Source organism: Theobroma cacao, chromosome 3, assembly GCF_053813885.1.
Source record: "Theobroma cacao isolate CCN51 chromosome 3, ASM5381388v1, whole genome shotgun sequence".
NCBI lineage: Eukaryota > Viridiplantae > Streptophyta > Magnoliopsida > Malvales > Malvaceae > Theobroma > Theobroma cacao.
Window position 1 is genome coordinate 45345342 of NC_142641.1, and position 22986 is coordinate 45368327.

General features: G+C 33.6%; 1 protein-coding gene and 2 long non-coding RNA genes across 11 annotated transcripts; all 3 read right to left on the minus strand.

Moving 5' to 3' along the window:
- Positions 1-192: 192 nt before the first annotated feature.
- LOC148763867 (uncharacterized) lies at positions 193-5981 on the minus strand. The gene is made up of 2 exons (XR_016025485.1): positions 841-5981; positions 193-597 (listed from the first exon to the last, which is right to left on the minus strand). It is a non-coding gene; the product is annotated as an uncharacterized LOC148763867 (long non-coding RNA).
- A 507-nt stretch (positions 5982-6488) lies between these two features.
- Positions 6489-13751, minus strand: LOC18606682 (uncharacterized). 8 transcript variants are annotated; one of them, XR_016025480.1, is made up of 4 exons: positions 11059-13750; positions 10829-10928; positions 6925-10727; positions 6489-6693 (listed from the first exon to the last, which is right to left on the minus strand). It is a non-coding gene; the product is annotated as an uncharacterized LOC18606682 (long non-coding RNA). The 8 variants fall into 8 exon arrangements; XR_016025482.1 differs by having other exon boundaries at positions 6925-7162; positions 7233-7310; positions 7700-13750; XR_016025484.1 differs by having other exon boundaries at positions 6925-13567; positions 13726-13751.
- A 4461-nt stretch (positions 13752-18212) lies between these two features.
- Positions 18213-21040, minus strand: LOC18606683 (alpha/beta-Hydrolases superfamily protein). 2 transcript variants are annotated; one of them, XM_018118408.2, is made up of 6 exons: positions 20667-21040; positions 20490-20551; positions 20236-20371; positions 19996-20062; positions 19066-19131; positions 18213-18721 (listed from the first exon to the last, which is right to left on the minus strand). In XM_018118408.2, exons 1-6 carry the CDS (start codon positions 20834-20836, stop codon positions 18506-18508), a joined length of 717 nt encoding a protein of 238 aa, XP_017973897.2. In that variant the 5' UTR covers positions 20837-21040; the 3' UTR covers positions 18213-18505. The 2 variants fall into 2 exon arrangements, with proteins under 2 accessions (XP_017973897.2, XP_017973896.2); XM_018118407.2 differs by having other exon boundaries at positions 19996-20068; positions 20667-21039.
- Positions 21041-22986: the final 1946 nt, after the last annotated feature.

Here is a 22986-nt window from a genome sequence, read left to right on the forward strand (position 1 = left end):
ACAGACTCAGATCCAATAAGAAAAAAAACATAACATTAATCTTAGGAGACAAGCCCGCTTACTAATTTAGCATTATTGATTTAAAAGTTCAAGATTGTTAATGAAGGAAAAGAAGATAACAGAAAAGAAGAGAGTAAAAAAAGGAAAAAAAAGTCTGAGCATAAGAAAAAGCCCGAGAAGGAGAAGAGTAAGCACAAGAAGAACTAGGACAGCTAATTTCATAAGAATAAAATTAAATTATATATTCTTTGATACAAACATAACCATCGTTAAAAACATTCCTTTTCTATTCTATTTTAAAAATCAAGAATCTATTCTATTCTCATTCAACTTATCTCACTGACGTGTCATATAATACAACTGACCCATTTACATGAATCTACAATCAAGTTTCGTATTGGGTACAAAGATTCTCCGAACCGCTTCATACCTATATTAGGATCCCAAAAAGAAATAAATACTGTTAGAACCACCAATTAATGGTCCAAAAAGTTTCAAACAAAAAAGAAATAACCTCGAACGAAAACCCGTAAAAATGAACCATAATCTAACAATATTCTAACCACGTTCCGGATTCCTACCCTGCAAGAGGGCACCCTGCTTAACAACATTCAAGCACAAAAATTAATAGGAGACTCAGTAAGTGGCCTCAGAAGCTAACCAAATTGTAACTAAAAAAAGATTTTATTCTAAACTTAAAACGGCGATTTCATACCCACAAATAAGAATTCAAGAGATCTTTACTTGTGAGAAACTCAAGGCTTAGAATGCAACTACCAGATTTATGCAACTACCAAATATTGCTTATAGAACCATTTTCAATGTCACCAGAATACTTACTAGTAGAGAGCTTAGAAGAAGCTAGTGAGAAGCACCACAATTGCACGCAACTCCATCAAAATACTTGTTCTTCAAAATCAATCAGCCCAAGGTAATAAGATCCAAAGTTATTATATGCAAAATCAATTTAGCAGCTCTCCAACCCAAACAAAACTTGACAAAATATAGCAGAGTAACATTTTCAAACCTACTTGTCTAACAACTTCAAATCTGTTCACTCAAGATCTTAACTACCACCTCAAACATCAGATATCAGATTATTACTACTATTTAATTGTCATATTACAAGAAAACCTACTTACGAATTCCCAAAAGATTGACCTACAAATACTGTAATTGTCAAATAACCCTGAAACCTACTACCAGATTTCCAATAGATTGACCTACAAATATAGTATCCAACATTCCCATTAACAACCAACTTATATTCACTTAGTCCAAAATCCAAAATCATAGAAAGCCTTAAATGTAATAGAAAGAGGTTCAAAGAGTATTAATACCAATAGGGACCAACCTTAGAACTCCATCAAGCCAAAGTACAACTCAACAAAACTAGATATGGGCTGTAAGTATTTTTTAGGATTGTACAGTGTGTCCGGCAGTTGGGATATGTCTACTGATGGCAGGTATTTTTTGGGATTGCTGACAGGTCTTTTGCTACCTTGAAGTAGGTCTGGATTATGTTTTCATTGATGGCAGGTTTCTTTGTATCCTTGCTGAGTTTTTATATACAGGGGAGGGCTTTCTTGGCCACCCCAGCAATAGTGCACATCTCATGCAATAAAATTCTACCTTTCCAATAAAAAAAAAAAGCATATAAAGTCAATGTCCAAACTATCATATAAAGGCCTGCAAAAATCCAGGCCTTTGTTCCCAACTCCATCAAAACACTCATTTTTCAAAATGTTGACAAATCAGAGAAATGTGAAACTTTTAAACCTTTGTTCCCACCTGCTGCCAGATACTTAATCCTTATCCCTCTTCAAATGACTTCAAACACAGCATCTATAACGATAAATTATCATGCCTTACCATATGTACTAAGTGTTCTAAAACTGAAATCTACAGAAAAATTACAACATAAAGACATAGAAAGTCTCAAAAATCTTTGAGGACCACAGGATTTCCAAACTTCAAAATCTAAAAGGATCCTAATCATAGAAAGCCTTAAAAGTACTAAATACCAATAGGGATCTGCCTTTGAACTCCAGCAAGCAAAAGTTCAACTCACCAAATCCGTAAGAACAAAATAAGAACCAACACTAACATTAAAACAGATATAAGCACATATCTTACGAGGAAAAGAAAAAGAAGAAGCTAAAAGTGAAAAGCCCTGCTAAAAACACAATGACGTAGAGCAAGAAAGGTAGACTTCAAGATTAATACAGCGAGCAACACAAAACTTGATCGTCTCTGGTTCTCTCCACCACTGTTTCACCCCCAATCTCCCTTGTTCCTCCCTATTTGCTTCTGTCTATTGCTGGTTTTCCCTTTAAATTTCTATTTTCATCTCTTCACCCTGCTAGTTATTACATCAACATATCATATAACTAGAAGCTCTGCAAGGATCTCTCCCACCTTAATAAAAGCCAAATGCTGGTTCTCAACATATACCACTATAAGAACTACTCGCACACAAACATAAAAGAAAAGCACTAATCAAAGGTGATCAATGCCTGTCAAACATCAAGAAAAAACCCTTTTTATGAATTATTAAGTGAAGATGCTGCCTACAGTCACAAAACCATTCATATAGATATTAATCACAACAACAAGACAAATGTCAGCATAACTGTGCCAACTAGAAAGAGATGTAAATGCAAATGTAACCAGAGAGAATTAAAATGGCCTTCCTCCCCTCCTCATCACCTTACCTAATCCCTCCATCCACAAAGATACTTACCTAATCCCCCCATCCCAAGCTCCATCATCCACAAAGATGTGAGATAACAGAGCTATAAAAGATCCCTAACAAAAGCCTCTGAAATCCGAAGATGTAAGGGCAAAAAAAGCAACCAAAAAGCAACATACTTCATGGAAACCTAAGAATTAAAAAAACCCAGAAACAAAGAATACAAATATGAAGAACATTCAACAAAACAACCCTCTTGCAACAGCTGCAGTATCCCTCATCCTTATCCTTTTTCCTTTTAGTTTTAGTGAATGATAACATCAGCATCTAAAATAATAGAAGGGTCAATAACATCATACTATGCTCAGTAACATAAGCCCACAGGCTCCTAAAAGCTCCGAAACGAAAAGGACTACAAAGAAATACATGAAGAACCAGGAAGCATACCTCCTTGAGAGTTGAGACGGTATTCTAAAATTGAAAATCCAAGAGACCCTGATCAAACAAAGCCGTAAAAGAAATTGAAAGAATTAAAAACTAAAAGGCCCTGAAATAAGGTTGGAAATTTTATTTTATTTTTTTAAAACATATGCCATAATATAAGTTCCGTGTTATGCGTTGAAGGTGAATATAAATAATAAAAGGATCAATAGAATCATATCATACACAGTAACATAACTCCAAAGGATCCTAAAAGCTCCTAAACAAAAGACTTAAGAAACACAAAAAGAATCACCAAGTGAATCCCCTTGAGAGTTGAGACAATACTCCAAAATTAAAAATCCAAGAGACCTTGATCAAACAGAACCAGAAAAGATACCGAAAGCGTTAACTAAGAGCCACTAAAACCAGGGTGGAAAAATATTTTTTAAAAAAACATATGTAACCATAGTATAAATCCTGTGTTATGTGCTGAAATTAGAATCTCCATAACTGAAGTTGTTAACTACAGCCTATGAAAACCAAGAGTCACAATAGGCCAAAAAACGAGGAAAATAATGGTAAACGGATAACAGATAACACAAAGGCCAATCGACTTTTTTAAAAAATAAAAATAAAAAACTGAAAGTGAATGATCCTGCAACAGTGAACAAAATTCCAATAGCAAGAAATGAAGACTTATCAATTTTCTCCATCAGGATGGCCAGCCAATAAACCACTGCACGTGAAAGCCAACATCAGGCAAACAGATATTAAGGACAAGTTTTCAAAAAAGATGATGAAAGTCAAACAACAGCTAAATTGAAAAAATTTATATAAATACAATTTCTAACAACTATGCAAAGATCTGCACAGATCCGACTCAGATACTAGGAACCAAGAGAAAAACAGAATCTAAACTGACAAAGCTTGTAAGCCTGCATGGATCTCTCCAACCTACAAACACCAACAAATCCCAACAGAATACAATTCCCACACTAAGAACTCAAATTCACAGCCACAAAAAATTAGAATATAAAGTCAACATCCAAACTAACATATGAAGGCCTGCTAATCCTGGCAACTTTTCAGTTACATCAAATCCATTCAATTTGAAATTCTTTCCAGGTAACATGTTTCAGACATTTATATAAACCAGTTAAAAGTAGATCTCAAAAATCCAAGAATTGAAAGCACAACTGACATATAAATTAGTGGTTGAGCTTGAGAAACCAGAACAAGTATCTGCTACATACAATCAGACAAGGATACATAGATATCAATCACAAACACAAAAATTGCTTGCATAAAATAACTACCCCAACAAACAAGGACACTTGCAATCTTTCGAAACTAGCAAGTGATCACCGTAATCTCTCCAAACGTATAAAACCACCACACAAACCTGTACTTCTCTTGAGTTATTTAAACAAATTTTGGGTAAATGTAAGACATATAGAAATTTAAAGTGGCCTTCTCACCTTCTCGTCTACTTACTCAATCCCTCCTTCCCAAGCTCCATCCCAAAGAGATAACAGAGCTACATAAGATCTCATTATCCCTGCAAGTTGCTAATAATTTCTAACAGCAGCCTCTGGAGACCCAAGAATCAAGAACTAAGTGCAGAGAGCAAACAAAAGCAATATACTACACGAAAAACTAAAAAAATAAGAAGTTCCAAAAGAAAAAAAAATACAAGAAGTGCATGAAAAACATTTAAGAAAAACACCCCCATTCCAATCAGACACTAAGAACCACGAGAAAAGCAAAATCTCAACTTACAGAACTTGTAAACTCTAATGGATCTCTCCAACCTATAAACACAAACAGATCCCAACAGAATATAAATCCTGCAATTGGAACTCAAACTCACAACAAAACAAATCTATAACATGCTTAAAAGGAAGCCCCTCCCCTCTAGTCACATGGAGGGCATAGAAAAAAAGAGAAGTAGAAAGAGAAAGAAAAAAAACAGGTAGAAGGAGGCCTGTTCGTTGTCTAGTTAGCACATAAAGTACACATCCAAAATATCACAAAAATGCCTGCTAATCCTACAGCATTTTTTCCAGTTAAATGAAATCCATTCAATTTGAAATCCTCTCTAACAAACATGTTTCAGACATTTATACAAACCCGCTAAAAGAAGACCTCAAACATCCAAGAAATGAAAGCACAAATGACATATAAGCCAGTGGCAGAGCTTGAAAAACCAGAAAAGTATCTTCTGCATCCTACAATCACGGTCTTATTTCTCTACTGGATCGAACTCAATCACTTAGATGCACACATATAGCTAATAATTACAAATGCAAGAAAAATGGCTAAATCACTGTCCTAACTAGCGAGGACATTCACAATGGCTAATCCAACTTACCTACTCCCTCCTTCCCAAGCTCCATCCACAAAGACATAACACAATATATAGGATCTCATTCTGCCTACATATTGGTAATAATTTCAAACAGCAGCATCTGGAGACCAAAGAATCAAGAACACGTAAGCACAAAAGGCAATCAAAAAGTAATATATGGCATGAAAAACTAGCAAAAGAATACATTCCAACACAAAGAATAAAAGAAGTGCAAAACAATAAAGTAAAAATAACCCCCATTCCAACTGGCAGCAAGATCCTTCATCCTTGCCCTTCCTGCTCTCAATTTTGGAACCTGATAACACATCAGCATCTAAAATAATGAAGAGACAAAAAATCATATCATGCTCACTGACATTAACTACACAGGATCCTAAAAACTCCAAAACTAAAGAATTTTGAGTGATACGATATGAAATAGTTTCCTATTTCATATCGTATCACTCAAAATTGAATATCCAAGAGTTGAGGCATTCCAAAATTGAGACCCTAGGAGTTGAGGCATTCCAAAATTGAATATCCAAGAGACCCTGATCAAACAAATTATCCTTTCTCCTAGCTTTGGAAAATGATAACATAAGCATCTACAACAATGAAATAGTCAATAACATCATATCATGCTCAGTAACATAACTCCACAGGATCCTAAAAGCTGAAAAACAAAAAGACTATCAAGAAATAGGAGAAGAACCAGGAAGCCAATCTCCTTGAGAATTGAGACAGTATTCCAAAATTGAAAATCCAAGAGACCCTGCTCAAACAAAGCCATAAGAGATATTGAAAGCATTAAAAACTAAGAGGCCCTGAAACAAAGGTAAAAAGAAATTTTAAATAAAAATACACCATAGTATAAATTCTATGTTACATGCTGAAGGTGAATATAAATTGAAAATCCAAGACACCCAGATCAAAAAAAGCCATAACAGATATAGAAGGCATTAAAAACTAAGAATACAAATATGAAGAACTTTCAACAAAACAACCTGCATTATCCTTCATCCTTACTTTCTCCTTTTAGTTTTGGAAAATGATAACATCAGCATCTAAAATAATAAAAAAGTCAATAACATCATACCATGCTCAGTAACATAACCCCACAGGCTACTAAAAGCTCCAAAACAAAAAGAGTATAAAGAAATATGAGAAGAACCAGGAAGCCAATCTCCTTGAGAATTGAGACGGTATTCCAACATTGAAAATCCAAGAGACCCTGATCAAACAAAGCCATAAAAGATATTGAAACCATTAAAAACTAAGAGGCCCTGAAACAAAAGTAAAAAAATACTTAACAAAAAAAAAACACATACACCATAGTATAAATTCTGTGTTACGTGCTGAAGGTGAATATAAAATAATAAAAGGGTCAATATAATCATATCATGCTTAGTAACATAAATCCACAGGATCCTAAAAGCTCTAAAACAAAAGACAAAAGAATTACCAAAAGAACCAGGAAGTGAATCCCTCCGTCCACAAAGATACTTCCCTAATCCCTCCATCCCAAGCTCCATCCACAAAGATACTTAACTAATTCCTCCATTCCAAGCGTCAACCACAAAGATACGAGATAACAGAACTATAAACGATCTTCTTCTCCCGGTGTAATGCTAACAACCCCAAAAAGCAGCCTCTGAACACCCAAAATGTAAGGGGCAAAAAAAGCAACCAAAAGCAGCATACTGCATGAAAACCTAAGAATTAAAAAAATCCAGAAACAAAGAATACAAATATGAAGAACATTTAACCAACCCTCTTGCAACAGCCACTGCAGTATCCTTCATCCTTATCCTTCCGCCTTTTAGTTTTGGAAAATGATAGCATCAGCATCTAAAATAATAAAACAGTCAATAACATCATATCATGCTCAGTAACATAACTCCACAGGATCCTAAAGGCTACAAAACAAAAAGACTATAATGAAATATGAGAAGAACCAGAAAACCAATCTCCCAGAAACCACAACTGATATAAAAATTAGTGGCAGAGCTTTAAAAACCAGAATAAGTATCTGCTACCTACAATCACAGAAGGACACATACATATCAATCACAAACACAAGAAAAATGTCTTGCATAAAATAATCTTTCAAAACTAGCAACTGATTACAGCAATCTACCCAAACGTATAAAACCATCACACAAACCTGCACTTCTCTCGAGTTGTTTAAACAAATTTTGGGTAAAATGTAAGACAGAAATTTAAAGTGGTCCTCTCACCTTCTCATCTACTTACCCAGTCCCTCCTTCACAAGCTCCATAACAGAGCTATATAAGATCTCATTCTCCCAGCATGTTGCTAATAATTTCTAACAGCAGCCTCTGCAGACCCAAGAGTCAAGAATGCATGAGCGCAAGAAAGCAAACAAAAAGCAGTACACTACACGAAAAACTAGAAAAATAAGAAGTTCCAAAACAAAGAATAAAAGAAGTGTATGAAAACATTTAAGAAAAAACACCCCCATTTCAATTGCAGCAAGATCCTTCATCCTTGCCCTTCCTGCTCTTAATTTTGGAAACTGGTAACACATCAACATCTAAAATAATAAAGGGTCAAAAAGACAATGCTCAGTGACATTAACTACACAGAATTCTAAAAAGTCCAAAACTAAATATTTTTAAGTGATACGATAAGAACCAGGAAGCAAATTTCCTTGAGGCAGGATTCCAAAATTGACAATCCAAGAGACCCAGATCAAACAAACTACAAAAAGATAGTGGAAGCAAAAAAATCCAAGAGACCCTGATCAAACAAACTATAAAAAGATATTGGAAGCAAAAATTCCAAGACAATAAAACAATTTAATATGCATTAGTCAACAGAGCTTCAAAAAGTAGAAAATACCTACAGCTGCCTACAATCACAAAATATCACTATAAAATTCCAAGCACACAAACACGAGACAAATGTCTGCATGTAAGATTACGACCCCAACTAGCAAGTGACGTCCATAATCTCTCAACACTAGCAAGTGACGACTAGAATCTTTCAACAAGCACAAAAAACATACTAATCTCAAGTTTTAAGCAGACGATAGGTCAATCTAAGACAGACAAATACCTCCCTCCAAAGCTCCATCCACACAGATATGAGATATCGATTGGAATGCTAAATTGCTAATAGTTCCTAAGAGCAGCCTCTGTCCCAATAATCAAGAACTATAAGGGCAAACACAAATCAAGAGCAACATTCTGCATGAAAATCTTAAAATAGGAAATTTCAAAACCTAAAAAACAAGAAATGAAAAATTGTAATAAAAATAATTTAAAAAAATAAAACAAGAACAAGAAAAACTTATCAGATGACTTAACCCATCTCTGCACATAAAGGGGATGACTTAACCCAACTCTGCACATAGAGAGTAACAAAATCTTGTCATTATAATCTCTGCATTATGGAATCCCAAAAAGAAAGGAACACAGCAAAATGAAGAATCATATATTAATATGAAAAACAGATCTAATCAAAAGCCTGAAAAATTTACAAACTACCATTGCAAGGTCAAATAATAACATGGCATACTTCCCACAAAACAATTGCCATTCAAAATTCCAAGACTGTTGACCTGAAAATACAGCATCCAGGATTCACACCAAATCCATTTTATATTCCTACTTTGAATAAAAAAAAATTCTAATCCAACTCCAAAAGTGAAAAACTGGCTGCCAGGGAATGAAGAATACTGAAAAAAGAAACACAAACAACAATAAAAATTGCCTTTGGTAAAGCCCCATTCCAACTGCTGCAAGATCATTTATCCTTTATCCTTGTCCTTTTAGCTCTGAAGATTGATAACCCCAAACAGCATCTGAATAATAAAACAGTCAAAAGGTCATATCATTCTCAGTACCAATACATGATCCTCCAAAACCAAGTATTTTTGAGAGATATGAAGGACCAGGAAGCAAATCTCCTTGAAAGTTGAGACAGAAATCCAAAATGGAAAATCCAATGAAAGTCTTTAAAAACCAAGAGACGTAAAAAAAATGATGGAAACAATTTTAGAAAAAAATTATATAATCCGAGTGTAGACTTATGTCTTATGTCCTAAAGGTAGAATTTCCAACATAGCTGCTGTCAACAACAACCTCCAAAGACCATGTGTTAAGCCCAAAAACAAGAGAAAGAAACAATGAAATGATAAAAAAAAAGAAAAGCCACAAGCAACAAAGTCTTCTACTTTTTGAGGGAAAAAAGTGAAAGAAGAAAAAACGTTGATAGTGAAGATACTGCAAAAAAATGAAAAAAGAACACAAGATAAGAAAATGAAGAATTAAAAATTTTCTGCATTTAGAATGGCCAGCCAAGAACCACTGCACATAAAAGCCATTATCAAGCAAACTGATATTAGGAGAAGATTCAGAAAAAGAAGATGAAGTTCAAACAAAAATTTCACCTGTTTGAAGTCCTTAATCAATGGCCACATCTTGCACACATTTATCTTGTGTAATACAATTAAAATATAACCAAAATACAGAAAAAAAAATTGCAAGTAAAATTTCTAACAAAATCCTTCATCCTTACAATTTTGTGCAATACAATAAAAATATAACCAAAATAAAGAAAAAAAAATGCAAGTAAAATTTCTAACAAGCTTCAAGTCTGCTGCCTATACTTTATAAACCTATCTACCTTCCAAGCAATAATGCAAATCAGATTTTAAGACCAAGCAAAAGCAAAATCCTTCATCCTTACAATTTTGCAAATAAAAGGGTCATAAAGCAAAATCCCCAAACAGAATCCGAAAATAAAAGGGTCATAAAGGCATATCATGCTCAGTACCAAAACAAAATCCTCCAAAATTAAGTATACCAGAGAGATGCGAAAATCCAAGAAAATCCAATGGAAGTCTTAGATACCAAGAGTCCTAAAAAATGGTGGAAACAATTAAGAAGAAAAAAAAAACTGTATAAAGAGGTAAAAGTTAAAAGTACACAGAACACAGGAATCCATAGCAGAAATGACGGCTGAGTAAAAATTTCTCCATTGGTAAAGCCCAACCAACATGTAGTAAAAATTACAAATTAAATCCAAACTTCACAAATCCAAGAAATGAAAGCACAACTGAAATATACATTAGTGCAGAACTTTTAAAACCTAAGAAATATCTGCTACCTACAATCACAAAAGTACTCATATATATCATGAACACAAGAGAAAAGTCTGAATAAGATTACTGTCCCAACCAGCAAGGTTGTCCGCAACCTTTTGAAACAAGCGACCGCCAGAATCTTTCCAAACCTAAATCTACAGCACAAAACCTGTACTTATCTTGAGTTATATTAAGCAGATTTTAAGTAAATGTAAGACATAAACAATTAATTGGCCTTGACTCCTCATCTACTTACCCAATGCCTCCATCCCAAGCTCCATCCATAAAGAGATAACAAAGCTATATATGATCTCATTCTCCCTACGTAATGGTCGTAATTTCTAACAACAGCCCACCTAAGAATCAGGAACATGTAAGCATAGAAAGCAATCAAAAGCAACATACTGCACAAAAACCTAAGATTAAGAACTTCCAAAACAAAGAATAAAAAGAAGTGCATGAAAAACATTTGACGAAGCACCCTACTCCAACTGCAGCAAGATCCTTCATCCTTGCCCTTCCTGCTTTTAATTTTGAAAACTGATTACACATCAGCATCTAAAACAATAAAAGGGTCAAAAAGCCATATAATGCTCAGTGAAATTAACTACACGAGATGCTAAAAGCTCCAAACTAAAAATTTTGAAGAGACACGATAAGAACCAGGAAGCAGATCTCCTTAGGAATTGAGACAGGACTCCAAAATTTAAAATCCAACTGACCCTGATCAAACAAAACCGTTAAAAGATATTCAAATCAATAAAATCCAAGAAATCCTAATCAAGGGTGCGAAAATATTTATAAAAATAGTTGTAAGTAACCATAGTATATTTGTGTTATCTGCTTAAGGTAGAATTTCAAAATTGCTGCTGTCAAAAACTGCCTATGAAAACCAGGAGTCCAGATTTGTCAAGAGAAAAAATGGTCAACTGAAAAACAAAGCACACAAAGGGCAGACGGCTTTAATTTTTAAATTTTTTTTAAAACAAGAAGGTCAAAGTAAAAGATCTTGCAACAATGAACAAGAAATTAACAGCAAGAATGAAGACTTATCATTTTTCCCCATCACAATGCCCAGCCAACCACTGCACATGAAAGCCTTTATCAAGCAAACTGATAAAAGCCATGATCAATTTTCCACCAGGAAGCAGATCTCCTTGAGAATTGAAACAAGATTCCAAAATTGAAAATCCAACTGACCCTGATCAAACAAAACCATTAAAAGATATTCAAATCAATAAAAACCAAGAAATCCTAATCAAGAGTGCGAAAATATTTATAAAAAAAGTTGTCAGTAACCATAGTATATTTGTGTTATCTGCTTAAGATAGAATTTCCAAAATTGCTGCTTTCAAAAACTGCCAATGAAAACCAGGAGTCCAGATTTGCCGAGAGAAAAAATGGTCAACTGAAAAACAAGGCACACAAAGGGCAGACGGCTTTAATTTTTAAATTTGTTTTAAAACAGAAGGATCAAAGTAAAAGATCTTGCAACAATGAACAAGAAATTAACAGCAAGAATGAAGACTTAAATTTTTCCCCATCACAATGCCCAGCCAACCACTGCACACGAAAGCCTTTATCAAGCAAACTGATAAAAGCCATGATCAATTTTCCACCACTGATAAAAAACTGTTCGGTAGCAAATGTCCAGATACAAAAGCCCAAAATTTGAACGCGCAAAAACTTGAAATATGAAAATGTCTTTCCCACCTTAAAAACACAAACACATAAAGAAGATCACTGAGCAAGGTTATCATGTCTGTAAAACATCATATTTATGAATTATCATGTGAAGTCATAACATTGACCATGATCATTAATTGTCTATGCATCTGCAAAAATGCATTAAGCAAGGTGATCACTGCCTGTAAAACATCAAGATAAATTCCATTGATGAATCATACCATCAATTGTCTCTGCATTCACTTACCCCTTTCTCTCTTCAGACTCCATTGATCCAATATATAAAATTTTTCACACTCCCAACATAATGTGACTAACCCACAGAAATTGCAGAAAAATTCCTACCAAAATTCACAAAAAGTACGAATAATCTTTCATCTCCTGACATATTACTAATTAACTTCAAAAGAAAAAATTATTCACAACGTGGAAGGAGAAACAGCCCTAGTGATAGTGGTGATCACGGCCATGAGGAAATTTTCAAGGATCAGCACTTTAGAAAAGGAAAGCCAGCAACATCACTGCAGTCAGAAACCATATATTGAAATATCCTCCAAAGTTCCAAAACAAAACAAGAAATACAGAACTCGTAAAAGAGGAAGGGAACCCAAAAGAACCATCTGTCCATTCGCACAAAATAATTAACCGAGAAGAGAGCCCATACTCATTATGTTCAACCGGGAACGGTACCGAAACTTTTGTGAAAACTCTGAGAAGAATAAATACCAAAACAGATCGATTTAATCAAAATAGAGGTCGGCGATCACGGCCATAAGGAAGTTCAAGGATCAGCACTTTAGAAAAGCAAAGCCAGCAACATCACTGCAGTCAGAAACCATATATTGTAACATCTACCAAAGTTCCAAGAAAAAACAAGATATAGAACTCGTAATAAAGGAAAGGAACCCAAAGAACCATCTGTCCATCCGCACCAGATGATTAACTGAAAAGAGAGCCAATATTCATTATGTTTCAAAATTGAACGGTACCAAAACTTTTCTAAAAACTCCGAGAAGAATAAACATCAAAACTGATCGATTTAGTCAGATCTCAAAAAAAAAAAAAAGGTTAGAGTTAGATGTACTATCATCGTCACAACGGATCAACGCCAACAAAATCACAAGATCACCGTCCATTCCAAGAACAGCCAACCTACGAAACACAAAATCCGAGATTTAACCGATTTCTATCACAATTTCGATAAATCTAACAAGAAAGATCTGAGATAGAGTTAGATGTACGATCATCATCCCAGGGGATCGACGCCAACAGAATCACAAGATCACCGTCCATTCCCAGAACAGCCAACCTACGAAACACAAATTCCGACATTCAACCGATTTCAATCACTATTTCGATAGATCTAATAGGAAAGATCTAAAAACGCAATTCAAATCCAACTCCGAATCGAAACCAAAACAAGTAACCGTTGAAAAGGAGAGAAACAAGCGCGGCACAGACACCTACACTACAAAACGCGCGTACTCCCAAATTTCGTGAGGCGGATAACGGTGAGCTGAGGAGGATGTATTTATAGAATAAGAGGGGTCAGAATAGAGGGCTCGGATTAAGCGGTGGAACATATATGAACGGTCCGGATCGTTCGTCAGGTACAGCTGGAGTTCGTTGCTGCGTTTGACCACGCATATGTGGTCTTTAAAAATTTTAGCCGTTATATGTCGGTTATAAAAGAGGCCTTACCATTATATGACAAAGCCCAAATATTTTCTCGGCCTCAGGCTTCAAACTAGTAGATTGCTGATCCAATAAGAAGAAAGCACAATATATTAAGCATTGGTACTATAAATGAATAATATAAACACAAAAATATGGATGTAACTTCTTTAATATTGGTCTTCTAAACGAATAATCTCTAAATATATCATTTTATTTCGTAACACTCATCTTTATGTTTTTTTCACTTCTCTTTATTTTCTCGTCACCTTCTAAATTTGATTATGAATTATAAAATTGTCAGCAATTTTTTTCTTATTCCATTTTTTCTTTCTTTATTTCCTTTTTTTCTTTTCTTTTCTCTGCATAAGATTTTCCATTAAATTAGTAATCTTATAAAAACTTTCTCAATAATCTTGTACAAGATTTCAACAAGTTAAAAATATTTTAATCAAATTATGCAGTTAGCCCATGTATCAATTGAATTGACATTGTTAATTTTTAAAAATATAATAACTCAATTTTTATAAATTAGTGTACAAAAATTAAAATCTATCATTTTGATAAAATACAATAATTGATTACATAATTTGATCAAATATTTTCTTAATACCTTTTATTTAATTTTAATAACTTGAAATTTCTAAAATATTAGATACTAAGTTAATAACATTACATACTTATTTAACATTTTTAGCATTATTTGGCATGTCATTTTGCATAATTGTTAAGCAGTTTTAGTAATTTTGATATCTCAAATCAAACCCCCAAAATGAATAATTATTTTTCATAAAACTCATTTATTTGTATTTAGTAACCTTACCAATACTTTCACTTTTAAATTACAATGCTATTCAAAAAAAAAAAAACTTTACAAATACTTTCTCAATAACTTTCTATCGAGTTTTAATAATTTACATATTTCTCAATAACCTTTTATGTAATTTCAGTAACTCAATATCCTTGAAATAACAGAGATTAAGTTTCTAAATTTATATATAGGTATATAACTTCTTTAGTAAATTTGGTCTCATAAATGAATAATCTCTAAATGTACAATTATTGTTTTTCCTAACACTCATCTTTAATTTTTTTATCCCACTTTTTTCATTTTATTTTTATATATTTTTATATTTTTTATTTGTCGTTTTTCCTTTTTTTTTTCATTTTCATTAAATTTGTCATTAAATTAGTAACTATACAAATATAATTTCAATAATCTTCCATGAAATTCAGTAACTAGCAAATATTTGAACAGTACTCGTCAATGTAGTTTCATCAACCTAAAATTATTAAAATATTATGTACTAAATTACTCAAACTCGTTTATTTGTTTAGGATTATTTATGAAAAAAAATAATTTATTCTGAGATTATTGATTAAAAAGTAAAATTTTTCATTTATTTTCTATTTCCCTGTAAGCTCTAAATTTGATTAGGAATTATCAAAAGTTAATCAAATTTTCCTTATTCCAACTTTTTTCTTTTATTATTCTCTTGTCCTTTTGCTAAATAAAGTCCTGCAATTGGCAAAAGAGAGACTCGAACCATCCTATCCATTTTTTGTATGCAAATTGTCAAAACATATTGAAATAGACTCGAAGTATATTATTTAAATTTTTTTATAATATAAAAAATTTTAAAATTTTTATATATTTTTTTTAATGGCTCCTTCAATAATTTTTTATTTAATAATTAACAACAAATAAAGAATAAAAAAATCTCACATGTTTCACTCAATTATAAATTTTTTTATTTTTTAATTTATATTGTTTTTTTATATTTTTTATACTATTTACTTATATGTTATAAATTTCTATAATTTTTTTTTTCAAATTTTTACGAATTATCAACCATATTTGTTTTTATTATATTATATGTGAATTTCATCTTTTACTGGTCATATTCGTATTTTTTTTATTATTTTGATTTTATTTTTCATGATTTTAATATTTAAAAATTAATAAATTATTATATAATTTTCAAATATAAGTTGTAATGTTGCTTAAAATTTTATCAATGCATTATTTTTTAATTAATACTAGTTATGTAAGAGAAATTATTTTGAATATATATTTTTTATATGTTTTACGTTTTATATTTAGTTAAAAATAAATTATTTTGAATATATAGTTTTTAAATGATCTTAATTATATAAAAAAAATTATTAATCTTATATATCATATTTAACTATTTATATTTTACGCATTATAGTTTTATATTTATTATTATAAGTTTAGATAGAAATAAGATAAGAATATTAGATATTGAATGCATTAGTTTTTTTTTTAAAATTTGATTAAAGTATGAGTAGATTGAAAATATTTAACAAATTCTTTAAAAAAAATATAAATTGTTCAAATGATTCTCCTACACTTGAGTTATTAAATCTATGTGCTTCAACTCACGAATAAAAATAATGTGAATCAAAATGTCTAACACTCAATCCTAAATAAATGAATTTTTTCAATACATAATTTTTAATTAAAGAATTTGAATTTAAAAAGTACGGTCAAGCACAATTTTTCTAAAAAACTATTGTAAATTTTTTTGTTTACATAATATATAAAATTATTTTTTATTATCAATCTTTTGATTATTGATTAAATTTAATTTATTAAATTTTAAAATTTTTAATCTTTATTCGTTTGTTTATGACCTTTACTAAAAGCTAACTAACTTCATCCCCGGTGACAAATACTTTGATTCTCATATAAGTTTCTAGAATTATAATCTACGAACCAAAATCAGAGATAAGCGTAAAATGGACATTGCCATCAAGGAACTTATTCTGTAAGAGGATACGACGAAAGAGGTGATAAAACTTAACGAAATTTGGCCAATCTAAGAAAGTAGATTCAAAGGGCGATGTAACAAATTGCAAGAACCTCACTTTCGCCATGCCTACATATACTTGCTATTGCACTGCCAAATTTCACCAGGCAACCTCAAAGCAAGAGCCTGAGTGAACACTCTTCTCTTTCCCTCTTTAGTTGATATGGCCACAGAACAATGCGAGCGCCCCGTTGAGAAAGCCTTCCACGAAGTGAGCCATGAACACCTGAGCACTGGCCAGGCCAAAGTTCACAAGGAGATGGTCGAAGCTGAGACTAAGAGTGTCGGTAAAACGCAAGCCGTGTCCAAGACCCAGACCCACGGCGTCCACGTTCAGCAACATGCAGCTCAAGCCATGGCCATGACTAGCCATGGAAAGAAGGAAAAGAAAATAAAGGAAAAGAAGGAGAAGAAAGAAAAGAAGGAAAAAAAGTCTGAGCATAAGAAGAAGCCCGAGAAGGAGAAGAGTAAGCACAAGAAGAGCAAGGACAGCAGCAGCGACGGCGACTAAAGGGAAAGACCTGCTGCAAAAATAAGGCAAGAAGTTTATACACATAATCCCTTCAAAAACTAGCTCTGCTATATATTATCTTTATCATCAGTTATTATGATCTAATTCACTTCTTTGGTTTCTGCAGACTAGGATTGAGAAGCACAGAGAGGCGCCTGGTTGGCAATATAATGCTTACTACCTTAAATAAAAAAAAATAAACGACCAATGGCTGTGGGCATATGCTGATTATCTTTAGTCTCACAACAGTCAAACATGGTGTCATGTAAGACTGAATATTATCATATACTAATGAAAAAACCAAAAAAAAAAATTGATCCGAGGGTCAATCTTATCTATAATTGCAGAAACTTGTGCAGCCTTTTTCCCCAGAAAAATATGCTACTGCTAATATTTAAGCAAGCTAATTCAATACGGTTCTGCTATATTGTCTGCCAGGAGATTGATATTTCAAGTGACTCAAATTGAAATCAAAATAAGTAAAATTTGCAGGAACATGAACGACCTCATATATATGTATTGCATTTAAGAACTTCTAAGCGGCAGAGCTGTAACGCAGTGCTCAGCTTGATTAACTTGAAATTGATCTGTCCATTATACACCTTAGCTTCTTTATGGTCATATTATGAAGAGAATCATAGCTTCATTTATGCTGTTAAGACATTTGGGTGACAGAATGATATTTGTATGAAAAGAAAGTAGAAGAAGAAGGTCAATGCAGTTCAAGAAATAGTATTTCCATATAAAAAAATGTAGAATTTATTCTGTAGGTGACAGGATAAAAAGGGACTACATTATTTTTTCTCCATTATATGAAAGCAGATTCAAAGAGTAATATTGAAAGTGAAGTGAAGGAATCCGACTTACTCCGTTCCTATTAAAGATTCCTTCATCCAGACTCATTTTACTGGCAATCCAGATATCCAAGTTTGGCATTTGAAGAACAATTCATTTCCATATAAGAAGCCACGTCTTGACTACCATTTGTAGCAGATTAGTTTAAGACATATAACACAACTTCACTACCATTTACAAGAGACATGAACAGTCGACTACACAGCCTGATAAAACAAAACTTTGCTACAACAGTAAGGCCAAGTGAAAAAGGGGATATTTGAACCTTGGGCCTTAACCGGTTAACCCTCCATTGGGACTGCTAGGTCAAGCCTCTAGGCTTTAAAACAAAACTTACACAAAAATGAGGCAAGCTTGTCTGTAGCAAAAGGAATCACCTTCCTGTGAGAGACCTGGAAACAAATGATGCAGTGGCCTGAACAGCTGCATCTTCAGCTTCATCTTGGGTTGATCCCTTAGTCTGCAGGTGCTTTTTTGAGATCTTAAATGAGTGATCACCACCATCAATCACATGCAACTCACTCATTGCCTTCATTTTCTTGCGAACAGCTTCCATTTTTTCCAAAGGACAGAGACCATCTTTGCTACCCTACACTCAAGTTTAAAATAAAAATAAATTATCGTATTATAAGAATAACAGAAAACTACAAAGAAATTCTATATAAATTTGTGTTAAAAAATCTCATGTTGCCAATAAATATAATATCATACTAGTTGAAACGTAGTGTCTACTAGGTCCATCAGCATACAGCAAAACAAAGAGAACTAAATTTATAAATTTATCAGCAAGTATAGCAAAATAAGAAAAATAAGGCCTAAAGTTTCTAATATAATGCCCAATTCTTTCAATATTATACAACCAAGGCATGAAAACTATGAAGACAGCCACATGCATTTAGAAAAATGAACTATGTAATAAGGCGAAAGGAGTACCTGGACAAACATCACAGGAACTGTAAGTTGCAACAAGGTTTCATCTCTCACTGCTCCATTCATCCCCTGATATTTAAGCACGAAAATATAGTATAACAAGGCACATTCTGTTTATAAGTTACATCACAGAGGACAAACTACCACTCTTCAGGGGAAGAAGTCTTTCTTGATTCCTATCCCACCCTATCCTCCATTCAGAAAGTTACCTTTATTCATTATTTATTTATTTATTTATTGCTCCCTGATTCCTGCTGTTCTGAGAAGAAGAAGCAGTAGAAGAAAAAGTCTGCACAGTCCCCTAAACCCTTTATAGACTTGAACATTCTAATGCACTACCTTGATATTGCCATTAAGGAGAAGCAAAATAAGGAAAGAAATCCAAGGAATTCCTTTGTTTAGCAGATTTAGTAAAGGAAAGAAAGTGTAGCATGCTCCCTGATGCGGTTCACAGCAAACTCCAGTTACACTGACACTGCTTATCATCTATAGCTAGACAGGCACCATTTAAACTTACACTTCAATTCCATTACCTCCATGTCAGATGATGATGTAATTAATGAAATGGAAAAAATGAAAAACCTCCCAAAGAATTATCAAATTAAAAATTTCAAAGAAAGGAACATGTCAAGTGTTAAGATTCAAGAATATACAAATTAAGTCATAATTGATGCTACATTCTTAAGTCTTATGAAAGACGTCTTTCTACCAATCCGTGAATGAAAAGTAACCATAAAAAAGATTACCCTTGAGAAATCTACATCAGAAGATAAATGGTGGATAACTAGCTATGAACATGGAATTGATCCAATACAAACAACAAGAACTATCTCATGTCCTAACAATAAACACAAAATGATGAGAACAAGCATCGGTTATCATCCATGCATACTTCAAATCCAGAAACTGGCAAAAAGTAAGACAAAGACAAACCTTAAGTGGGTATCCTAGGCAAACAATTAATGATGCAGCAATGTCTTCCCTGCCAGCCACCATGCAGCTGACTCTACAAAGAAACATGACTTTAAAGTAAGACATCTACAACAAGCATCAATCAATATTAGCATCTTAGGAATATGAGCGATAGCATTTCTAATGGAACATCAAAACCATGATTACGGTCCTTAAAATCCTTGAAGCAGAAAAGGGTAAAATACTATTATTATATTCAACCTTGAACCCATTGATTTCCCTGCCAAAATCAGAGGGTGCCCAGGATATTTGGAAACTGCATTTTTAACAATATCTGAGTGGAAATCCACCAATTTTTCTGCTTTAGGTGGAGCCCTTCTTTTTCCCCCAGATATATCTGCAATACCCCGACAATCCTCAATTTTTAGATTCCAAATTATCACAGGAATGAAATTGCCAATTTCTTTTCTTTAATTTTCCAACTTTAAAATATTTTGACTAAAAATTTGACTTACAAGGGTAGTCAAATGTCACTACTTCAACGGCATTTAACGCTTTCTTTAACATTTTCGTCCATCTGCATAAATTTAACTCATCTAAATCCAGATTAACCATAATAAAAAAACCATTTAACTTAATAAGAACGAATTTAAGCATTTTTTTAAGGAAAAGGATGAAAAGAGAAGAGGGACCTGATCATCCAATCAGAAGACGAGGGAGCACCAGCGCCATGAGCGAAGACCACCACAGGGGATGATTTTTCCAGGGTCAACTTTGACTCTGGCGGTGATTCTGTGTCATCTGTATGATGGTCTTCGGTCTGATCTTGTCGCCTTCGCTTTGATGGCCGTGAAGAAGCCATTCCTTGAAATCCTCGCCCCCTTCCTTTTCCCAATTCGAACAAATAAACCCTCTCTGACCTGAAATTTTCTTTTGGGCTTCTCGTCAAACAATTCGGAAACCCTAAAAATATTATTTGAAGTGACCTTGGCGCCGGTGGCCAGATATTCCTATGGCGTTTCGCGCCACTTTCTCACCCCTACTTCCAACTGCCACGCGTCGCTTAAACATGTCCACATAACCGATAGGTAGAAGCTTTGGCCTTTTGATGGGCCGAGGCCTTTTTATTTGAGTTTTGCTTTTCTCTTAACCAATCCAAGTGAAAACATTTGGGCCGGGGGAACTAGATTACTCGATAGATAGAGCCCTCACATCCCAGTAGAACAAAATTTCATTATTCACCACAACATTTTTTTTAATGTATAAATATAGAATATAGAAAAAATATATAATGTAACCCTTTGAAAATCATGCTAAACTCATGCGCGTGAAAGGTCATGTAATTGTTTATTCATGTCAATTTGTGATGGCAAGTGTCTATACATGTAGCAATGGGAAAAAGTAGTTAAGAGCACAAGTTTCACGATTGGACCTATTGTCCAATTTGCAAGATATGCAACTGGCTGTGTAGGAGATTGAAAGCAAGGATATGGGAAGTATGAATGAAGGAATGTCAATGGGGAATTATCTTAGCGTTGACCTTCAAGATATTCATGCAGGGATAAGGATATGAGATGCGTAAACCCCTAAATAATATAGCTTGCTTTAATTATTCCTTTTATCTTTAGATAAAAGATAGAGAGCCTCGTCAAGGTTCTTAAGGGCCAATTCTCGGGTAATTCTTTAATGGTTTCAAGCTCACATGAACTCTAGAATCGTTCGAAAATATTGATTGGTTATTAGAACTTACTGGTTATTAGAACTTACATATATAAGTCTTAAAAAAAAAAAAACTTCAAATTTTCTCATGAAATTTGCTTTTAGAAGTGGCAAGCTCATCCTGGGCATGAGCTTTTCTGATCATTGACTTTTGAAGTCCTTTGAGAGGTTCCTTGCAAGCAAGACGATCTGGTTTGATCACAAAATGTCAAGTGCCAAGATATGGAGGGGCCCATTAGATTAAACTCACCAATTGAAGTCCTATAAAAGGGTCTCCTCATGGCCAATGCTCTTCACTCTGAATCAGCCATACCCATCAGAGGAGGGTTAACTTACAAGGTATTGGTTGCTCACTCTCCCTCAAAGGCTTCAGGTAATGCTGGACACGACCCCAGCAACTCTTGAAGTCTTTGGGGAGAGTGAACAAAACGTGTCTTGATGATGATATATATATATATATACATATGCCATATGTATATATAAAAATTAATGTACAGTCAATGTGCATTTCCAATGGAATTCATTGCTCACTCTCCCTCAAGGGCTTCCGAATTTGCCTGTTAAAGGGCTTAAACTGAAGCGCTTGGGGAAGAGTGGATAATGCTCACCATTATTAAGTTCTGGGTGCATAATTTTTGGCAGGCCATATCTATATATAGGAGGTAAATCACCAATCCTGTATCTTTTCTTTCTCTGGCTATCATGCACTAGCAGTAAAATCTAAACTAGAAATTGCAAGTTTTCGAGTACCCAAGCTTCATGTTGCAGCAGGGCAATAATATCCTCTTCAGCTTTCACTACGAGGGAAGAATACTCGTTGACAACATGATCGATTGATTAATCCGGTGAAAATCCTATTGATTTCTATTTTCCCATATGCTTGCATGGCTTGTATACAGTTTTCGAACGCTTACGATTGGCTTTAGAAAGAATTCACTCAAAAAACAATTGCTGGGACTTCTCTCTCTCTATATATACGTACCAGGCTAGCAGCAGACAAGAACTTAATCCTAAAACAAGTAGCTGATCAAGAGTTTTTTGTCTTATTTTATGCTTCATATATGCATGTATGTATTTTTATTCATTGTTGTAGTAATTTTTTTTTAATTAAGAGAGGAAGAATTTGAAACTTTACTCTCTAAGTAAGAAATCATGTACTAATCAATGAATCAAATATTCGAGTGTTAGTAATTTACTAATTTTCAAGGAATAAGGACAAGGGTTGGAGTCCTCTTCGTCTCTCTTAGTTAGAAATTTGATTAGCAGCTAGCCCTTGGAACATATATATATATA